The sequence below is a fragment of the Chiroxiphia lanceolata genome, chromosome 3 (genome assembly GCF_009829145.1).
Source record: "Chiroxiphia lanceolata isolate bChiLan1 chromosome 3, bChiLan1.pri, whole genome shotgun sequence".
Classification (NCBI taxonomy): domain Eukaryota; kingdom Metazoa; phylum Chordata; class Aves; order Passeriformes; family Pipridae; genus Chiroxiphia; species Chiroxiphia lanceolata.
Window position 1 is genome coordinate 37,386,907 of NC_045639.1, and position 9,986 is coordinate 37,396,892.

General features: G+C 36.3%; 1 protein-coding gene across 1 annotated transcript in view; it reads left to right on the forward strand.

The window, feature by feature from the left end:
• Positions 1 to 8,431, forward strand: part of PLD5 (phospholipase D family member 5) — a 175,725-nt gene extending 167,294 nt beyond the window's left edge. Inside the window, 2 exon segments of the mRNA XM_032681793.1 lie at positions 5,992 to 6,106; positions 8,109 to 8,431. Coding sequence (XP_032537684.1) covers positions 5,992 to 6,106; positions 8,109 to 8,344 — 351 coding nt within the window. The 3' untranslated portion in view covers positions 8,345 to 8,431.
• The last annotated feature ends 1,555 nt before the right edge of the window (positions 8,432 to 9,986 follow it).

Sequence of the window (9,986 nt, forward strand, 5' to 3'; positions counted from 1 at the left end):
TCAGGTAACTCTCTCAAATAGTCTGAATTATTTGGATTTGTTAAACTGATAATCCACTTAATCATTCTGGCTTTTTGAAATTGACAACTGTAAAGAACAAGTACTATATGTTATACACACTAAGTGGTATTTATGCATATCTAGAATTTTTCTTATAACATATGTTGTTATTACAAGTTTCCTAAGTCAAAAAGCAGCATAAAGTGTGATTTTAAGTCAAAAAAACCCATACATGGCTGACACTGCTTAAGCTGCTTCAATTTTGAGTAACTTCTAGCTTGTTTCATATTTATCACCAAAATTCTACTTATGGATTCAAAATTATTTTTTATTTAAGTGGTACCTAATGCTCAACAATCTTATATCCATTTCCATCTATTTTCAGCAGGTAAAATCCTTTGTACAGAATTTATCTTGTCAAAAAACTACATACTAAAAGGAAAAAAAAATTACTTCTAGACATCTATTCTGGGTAGATAGTCTAGCTAGAGTATCTGCAGTTAGAAAATACAAATACAAGTTCCGGTAAAAAAAATAAGACCACCCCAGGTATAGATAGTTGTAAAGGTACAACACACCTCAGTTACCCCTGCTGTGCATCACATGTTCCCCACTCTGGGTAAGTCACTACCTTAAATAAACCTTGGTATGAGTAATAGGCCAAGGCTCACAGTTTGCTGGTATCTGTTTGATTTTGGCTGAAAACTGTGCCATAGGTTCCATCTCAATATTCTTTTAATTCAAAAAACATATCAGATGAGCAATGTTTTTTAAAGCTGCGTTTCTTTCATATTCATCTGTTATAGCCAGGATCAAAGGGAAACAAAACTATGTGCGTGTATGGAGGAGAAGGAATAGGCTAACAACGTAAAACTAAACTTAAATCTCTTGAATTACTGGAAAATTCTGCTTTTCCCTTTTGGTTCTGCTTTGGCTATGAGAAAATATAAAGTCAAACTAAACTCTGTACAGAAAATACTATCATGCAGACATGCAATGTATGTGTTTATATACAAGATCACTGAAATTTTAAGATAAACTTGTTACAAATTCTGATTGAAATTATAATTAAAATTGCTAAGCTGTCCCAATACCTCCATATTGTTCTACCAAAATGTCACACACATACGCACTACATGACCTTCTATCCCCCTGTTGTACTGTTCTTTTGGGAATAATATATCCAAGTCCTACAAAGCATACTCAGTAACTTTTTCATTTACCTTTTGATCCCCACATGGTCTCTGACCGGGCCAATAGAAGTTTTGGTATGGCCTAACTGCAAGTACATAGTTAGGGCACTGCAACCCTGTTTCACTTAGCAGTGTCCTGATCAAAGCCAGCCACCATCCACTGCGTATGAATTTTCCAGTCTGCCGTGGAGGTCAGGGATGACAGGGACTCCAAGGCATGGTTTCCTAGTTGTGAACACTGAGTTGTAACAATGTGCTCTATCTAGAAGTAGGGATTTTTTTTCTTTTCCTTTTGCCACAAAACTTTGATAATACTGGACAACAATGTCAATGCAGTTAGAAAACGCTATAGTCCCTCATGCATTTCTCAGCATCTCAGAGTCCAATTCACATAAGCATTAATTATTACTGGAGTCAACTGAAACTGTTTCAAGAGTGCAAATTCAATAGAAGTACTCTGAAGAAAATGATCACTGGGTAGAACTTGCATGGAGAAAGCTATGTTTGAGAACTAAATAAATGCTATAAGCACACAGCCAAATGGCAAGGAATAAACTGCACACTGAACTGCTGCTCAGTCAGGGAGCTCTGTCCTGTGCACTGAACCACATGTGGTCATGAAGTAAAAGCTTGAATGATAAAGGGCAAGCTCAAGGTGAAGAGCTCACCATTGTACTTCTTGGGACCTTAATTCCTGTACTCCTTAAGTTTTGTGCACTTGACCCATAAATGCATCTTCTGTGCGCAAGTGCCTAGTCTAACTCTCAAAGAAGCAGTAGAAAGGGGCCAGCTCTGTTGGATGCAATGCTGAACAGAGTGTATTTTTGAAGGGCCCGCAGAAAGTAGGACCTAGAACAAAATGTCTTTAGACAACTGGAAGCCACAATGGAGTGGCATGGAACAGATGTGTATCTACAGCACAAGTTATTCCTGAGCCTCCACATGAATCTGTTTTTGAGTTGTGCAGGTGTATTCCCGCTCAGGTAAGAGGAAAGTAAAACTGAACCTTTCACTAATTCTCAGAAAGACAGAAATGCTCTATGAGTAAACAGAGTGTTATGAATTAACTATGAAACCTTTGCTCCTAAGCACTGATTTAATTTTAAAGCTTACAACTCCTAAAATAAGAATGGAAAGGATTAATGAAATGTTAGCAGTAGGTAGTGTATTATTAACACAGTAATTTTGCTGAAGGCGTGTTGGAGAACGTTACACTGTGCTGCTTAATGCCAGTGCTGGTTCACTTGCTCATGTAAGTGACATTTGTGTGTTCTGTTTGTGAGGGCAGATGAGTTTTCCTAATGGTGTCCATATTCCCAAGGAGTTAATGCCTTCTCTGCTATTGCTGGAGAACACATTACATTTCCAAGGCTTCTGTCCTTTCCTGCCTGAAATTTTCTCTCTTACAAAGTTATTATACAAACAACACAGTAATGTGTGATATCTCAATTCAGCACATCTGCTCAATCTATCTCAATCTGACACCTCTAAGCTTATGTTATTATTGTGCTTGACTATTTTTACATCAAGGTATGTAACTTTTTGCTAAGTCTCATAATACTGGCAAGAAGACAGCTTGTTACGTTTTGTTTCCTAGCGTTGAATACTTTGCCCATTTGCCTATTTTAGACTATTCCCTGCGACGTTAGTATTAGTCACACCGTATCATCTGCATCCCTGTGAAGAGGTACTGCAAGTACCCCTGATGGATACCCTATGGCTGCTGGCTGTTTCCATTCCAATTTTGTTGTGCTGGAAAAAACATGACCATTTTCTTCTGGCTTTATCCAAAAATTTAAGACCCTTTCAGAAAGATTTAGACCCATTTCTGGCTTGCCAAGTACGTACTTTCAGTGTGGGTGCATGTTTGTAGAGCAGTTCCTCAGGCACGCAGTTGCAGTCTGGATGTTGTCAAAGTACATAATATCTAGCAAACTTTCCTTTATGGCTGCTAAGGTGGTTTGTTCTAATCTTTTAAGAAGTGTGATACTGTAATTATTATTGATTATAAAAATCTGTAATTAAAGGTGTGATTTCTCCATGCAGCTGAGTTAGCTGTGAATATACAATATAAATCTAATTTAAAGAAAATATAATAGACTTCTAGATAGAATAATCTTTTTTTTAATGCCCTTTATAAAGTAATCATTCAAACCGTTTGCATTGCTGTGCTTAGTTTTTAAATTCAAAACACTATCTTTGGAATTTTGCTAGTATTTGAACTCATTACAAAAATTAAGTGTGGAACATAACAATGCCACGTACAGGTAAGTAAGCATGGAGTGGCATACAAAATTCAGAAACTTTAAGGTAACAACTCTGTGATAGCTGTCAGTCACAAAACTGCATCCCACTGCTATCCAGTATTTCTGCTCTGAAAAAATACTGAATTTATTTCTCAGGCACTAAAAACATGCTTCAGTGCTGTTAAACAAATTTCTTTGCCCTAGGTTTACCTCAGTAAAGTCTCTCACAACATCTGATTCCAGGAAAAAACAATTTGATAATTGAGTGGTACAGCAATAGGAACACCTCAAGCCGTGTGCCTCCAGAGAGGGACCCAAAACAAGGGAATCCCTGGGCTTTGATACCCTTACAGACTATGCACCCGTTCACATGCCTGGCACACACCTCTTGGTCCAATGGTGATTTTTGGTCTGGGGTCTTCTAATGCCTTATTGGATTCTTTTTCTGTGCCCAAGCAAGCAGGCTGCTAACTCTTCTTATCTTGTGGAACTGCAACCTCCTTATTTTCTAGTTTATACTTCTTGTGCACTAGCTTAGTTGGCAGCACACAGGAAGCTGAAAAGTTCTCGATTTAGAGTAGGCTCTGCTTAGCAATAACTAAGACACCAGTGTTATCAGCATTATTCTCCTGCTAAATTCAAAGCGTAGCACTGTACCAGCTACTAGGAAAATTACTAAGAAAATTAACTCTATTCCAGCCAAAAGCATGTATCTAGGTGAAAGTTCACAGTTTGCAACCCAAGGCTTCAGCAGATCTTAGCTAAGCTACTCAGACTAAACAAGTAAAGCTAAGCAAACAGCATACTAAATCACACAATATTATAACTCTGACTTAGTTAAAACTTACTTATTAAACAAAACAAGTAATATTTCTCAACAAGCCCTAATAAACTTCCATCATGGCAGGTGGGGGGGATGTGTGTCAGTCCAAGCACAGAGACTCTCCGTAGCGCTGAAATCAGCAGGAGCTTGGATTGGTCTTTGTATTTTAGTCCTTCTAAGCAGTTTTGGTACAACCTCTGACAATATAAAATTTACCCCAGTATATTTTCCAATGGGAAGAGAGAGATTCTGATGGATTCTTCAGCACAAAGTGTTAGATAAACAGCAGCCTCTGGACTACTCTACCTTTTGTCTGCAACTAAATCATTTTAGATAGCTTTGGTAGTACTAATTGCAGATAAATCTGGTCAGAACTTAAAAGAGAGTTCTCCAAGGAAAACCAAACTGTAATGATCTTGACTCATGATTAAGAAGATTTTCTGAATGAGTATTTATATGCAGTTCTGAAGCAACCAGTGGTATAAAACGTAAACCTGGTGTTGCTCTTAATTGGTAACAGCACATCTTGCAATAGTCAAACAGTTTACTGCAAACAAGCTTGAAACCCACCTACATTATCAGCTGGGTAAAGAATGCTTTGTAAAACTGAGGACCTGTGTGCTGTGCATACACCCACATTTGGGTTAATTGAACTGATGATGTCGTGTACTGCAGAGACCACTACATTGCAATAATGAGTTTGGTGTTGGACAGTTGAGTTTTCCAAATTAGTAAGACTATTCTGAAAGACATCACCGTAACCTAAAAGGATTTGTTCAAGGTTTATATCAAACCCAGCACTGGTTTAAGAGATGAATTGTGGAAAACAGACCCATAAGAATGATTAAGGAGTTTTGGGATGGATTCTTTTCCACCCCAAAGTGTGTGCACTGTATAGTCAGTTACTTTCACCAGTAATCTATTGTGAATTAGGTTTGTTCTGAGGATCTCACCATCAGTTCAATCAAAGTTTTCCAGTCAGGCAGTAAATGTTCACCTTCATCATGTTATTCTCTACTTCAGGTTTTGGAATCTAGGTTTAGCTATTAGTTTTCTTGCTGAAATAAGCATTACTTATATATTGTTACCGATCAGAAAAGGAATGCATATAGCTCCAAAATGAAAAATAAATAAATAAATAAATAAATAAATTTTGCTCAGACTTCACCCTCCAGGGTAAAGCATGTGTTTTCCTCTTGTTGCCTGGTAAATTTGATCTCTTCATATCAGACTTAATCCTGAGAAGCTTCTAAGTTTCTGAAATGGGCAAGTTTCCTGTTGGAAACTATGCAATGTGTGATGTAGAGGTATTAACTCAGCTATTGCTGTGCCTGCCAATCCGGATCCTGAAGCAGACTTCAAATCCTAATGTCCTTTGACAAATGAGGAAGCAAGCTAAAGAAAAGCTCCTGGCTCCATGCAGAACACAAAGATGGGCGTTTTTTGTTCATTTCACTGCCTTTACTACCTGGCACTGTATTTCTTTTGGCATGCAGTAGCCATATACTTTGTATAGTTTAGAATGCCAAGGCAAGAGTATCATAACCTGTGAGAATTTACTAAGAAATACAGTGTGCAGTGTTTTATAAAATTAACGGTTGGCTATAAAAACTCAAGCTGTTCTGTAGCACTAACTCATTTTCAATAAAAATTAGAGAACAAGCCATGCTTTTTCTGTCTCTTATAGAGCAATGCTCATTAACCTGTGCTCCATTCTATTTTATGGCAGAAATTCTTTGACCTTGAGGAAGAGAGTGCATGCTTTCTTAAAGAACAGAAGAACACTTCCCTTCCCAAATTAAATCGTAACAAATATATGGTGACCGATGGAGCTGCATATATCGGTACGTAACCACATCTCAAGAAATTCTAGTTAGTGTCTAAAAGCTTGAAATAACACCCCTTTGTAGATGAGCAATCCACAGCTGATATATTTGTTAACAGTTCATTTCTTTGGGAACCTGGATGAAGACTGAGCTTTGGGCCTCTTCCCATTTAAAAACTTTTCTTCCCCTATGAATCAGTTTCTCAAAACCCACATTCTGCTTTCAGTATTTTAAAACAGACCAAAAATACAAATATAACACCATTTATGAAGCAGGAACAACTTGGATTATTAGCATATTCTCTTGTTTCTGCAATCTAGTGAAGATGGACTGTTCTCCATTTCCCATGTTATTACTTTGGTCAACACTGGTAAATACTGTACAGATGCCTTTCATCCTCATCTTCTGAAGTCTTATTGCATTTTGCTATAATGGCATTTCAGACACCCTCCTAACATTAGGTACATGTGTAACTGGTATTTTGGGCTAAAGGTGTATTTAAGTAAAGTTGCTGTATGGCACCTAGTAAAAGTTTGTTACCAGTCAAATGCTCACTGAATGCAGGCTGAAAACTGCCTTTTAAAAAAATCTGAGTTGTACATAAGCTCACAGGATGAGAAAACCATTACTAAATTACAGAGCAACTCATAACATTTTAAAAAGCCAAGAGAGAAAACATGCATTCTGATATGCTGCAGCTTGATGCTTTAGGGATCTTACTTACTGACTCACTGCAAAGTTCTCATAGCCCATGATGGCAGAGGCAGTGGGGAAGGGCAAAGGCTGCAACCCAGAAGCACGGCCCATGCACACACCAGCAAGTTGTACAGAGATACAACTAAAATCTACTCTGGAAAGCCCACCTTGATGGGCTTTAAACACATACACCTATCTTAAGCTATCCAAATCTTAATTTTGACTGCAAATACTGTAGCTCATTCCATTCTCATCTCCCAAAGGTTTTATGAGCTCCCCCCAACATTATTTTTCCACTCCATTTTAAATCCCTTCACACAGACAGATCAAATCTCTGTACCTTGGAACATATCTACACAGCATGAATTCTTAGCCAGCTTAGTTTTTTTCTTTCCCATTGTCCTTGGATTCTTAGCTGCAGATAAATAAAAAAAAGGAATTATCAAAGCTTTGTGAAAGTAGTACAAATGCATGCTAAGAACCTGATATATCTTTTACTTGAAATCACAGAAAAAAACGTCTCTTATGATGAGGCTTCAATTTACCAACCTTGACAACTTTAGAATTCTTAGCATTTTCTGCTGAAGTAGCTGAAATAATGCTGAAAAAAGGGTATAAATTTCTCAGATACTTCTTGTTTTATGTATGCTCAGACACTATTTTAAAATATGATCTCTAGTTAACAGCATTGTTTCTCCAAAATACTGCATGTGTTTTACATATATAATTTAAAATACTTACAGTTCTAGTGAAATAAAAAGAAGTAACTGCAACAGTTAGTTTTCCATTAGTCCAATTATCCTCTTTGCCTTGCTATCACCAGGATTTGAAGTGCTCATTTATTACCTTAGATTTCAACACAGGTGGTAATAACTGGCATAAAAATGTAACTCATATTTTTCTTTCCTGAAATAGTATCTATCAGTGGGTAACCTGTAAAAGATCTATTGGTTTGGAACTTTAAATTGTTTATACAGCAAAAAAAAATTTCATTCTTGGCACTGAAAAGGCTGATGAGGAAAGTAAATGGAGTAATAATACAATATATGCAAAAAGAAGAACAAATTAGTTTTGAATAAGTAGAAGAACCTGTTTTCTCTTATGAAGGCTTAGAGCTGTTAAACTTCCAGAAACGACCTTCACTATGCAAGGTATCGTAATGGAGTTTTTTCTTTCCTGTTAGTATAAAAAGCTCATTTCTGTCTCTGCCCTGGGGAACTGATAGTGTTTCATGCTGGGTTGCCTTTAGGGAGATGGGCTTTTTTGTTTGGTTCTTTGTTTTTAATGTTAGAAACTCATTGTATATTCCTGCCTTTACTTGTAGGTAATTTTGATTGGGTAGGAAATGCTTTCACACAGAATGCTGGAGCTGGCCTTGTTATCAACCAAGCAGACGCGGGGAACAGCACAAGCATCATTAAGCAACTCAAGGCTGTTTTTGAAAGGGACTGGTATTCACATTATGCCAAAAGTTTACAACCAACAAAAATCCCAAACTGCTTTAATCACAAACTTAATAAAGGAACTTCAAATAAGACTGCCATGAGCAATGTGAATTAGAAAGACTATTTTACTGTTTAGTATGGCAATGAAGAATTACGTTGGGGTGTAGCCTTCTTTCATATTTACAGACAAAAGACTTAAAAAGCAAAAAAAAAAAGTTTGATCGGGGGGGTGTTTTTAGGAAAAAGCACACTTATATTAAAACTGTCTAAACTATATTCTCTATATTGAATTATTTAAGACGTTCAAATTTGTTACTTCTGACACTGAATGTCATTTCCGCTTCCATGTTAATGTTCTGCATTTGAATTTAACAGCATGTATCAATGTTTCTGTTTTAGGACTTTCCCTAATTGCCAACCTGGCTAGAACAAACCTTGAGGCAAAATGAAGATTCAAGCTATGAAATGGCATTCTAAGATCAGTTATTATTGACATACAAATAGATGGTAGGTGTACTGTATTAGAAAATATAAAGGAATAAGCAGATTTTCACCCATTTAAATCATTCCTTTTAAATAACTACCTAGTCATGCAAATACTTCCTAGTCTCAAGCATTTAGTTTGAGTATCACTATTCCATGTCTTCTAACTAGCCTTAAAATACATTAGAGTTAGGACTGGTAATTCATTCATCTCCTAACAGAATGAGAAGGTTTTGAGGGATTGGGGTTGGCCTGATCAAATTTGTTACATTCCCTAAAGCCTCTCAGATAAATGGATTTTGTATCAAAATAATGTGGATTCCTTTCAGCATAATAGTTATTTCCAATTACATGCATTTCATCTAACAATGAAAATCTCTGGATTAATAGCAAAGACCTAGGACTGTTTTTTTTTTATTTTTTTGTAATCTCAAGAAAATTTCTTCCCTAAATTAAAATGTGAGTCAGCAGTTGTGTGATGACTCATTATCAAACCAATGCACATCTAAAAATCAAATACTGCATTTTTTAGAAAGGTCAAGGCTTATGCAAAATCACGCAATAATTGTTGTTAAATGATCATATAGAAATTTTGTTTGATTTTTACACCTGGAAGTGTCTTCTGACTTTTAGTTTAAAAAAAATAAAACTTGTGAAGTGGCTTTTTTTGTTAAAATATCATCCATATAGATAAATACATCTGCATGGACAGAAAAGTGATGCCTTCATTTAGGCCACAGTTTCAATTGATGTCAATAGTGTGCCTCTACAATCACAACTCACTTGCACCAAGAAGCAACTGAGAAGTTCTGTAAAAGTGTGACTTTGCTCTTTAAAGAAATACACATAAATGTTTGACAACAGATTTTTCTCCATTCAGAGATGTAATATCATAATTTCAGCATAAAAATGTTCATTCTGCTTCCATTGAAGAAATACAGCTATGAAAGCAAACTGCATTCTGCATTTTGTTAAATATTCACAGAACCTTTTCCAAAATGACAACTTTTCTTTCTCACCTACTGAAAGCACACTTTGAAAGCAGTGGGCAAAAAGAGAAGGAAAACCAACCATATTCCAATGTATTATTTTAATCTTAAGAAGAAGTTAAAAATCTACCTTGATTTTCAAAATATAGGTTTTACTTACAAGGTAAAAAATTCAAATTTATTTTATAGTGAGCACAGCTTAGGAAATTCTAATTAGGCAACATATGCAAATTCAGATTGTCAGCTGGAGAGACCCCACAAAACTAATTATGACCTCAAAAGGCA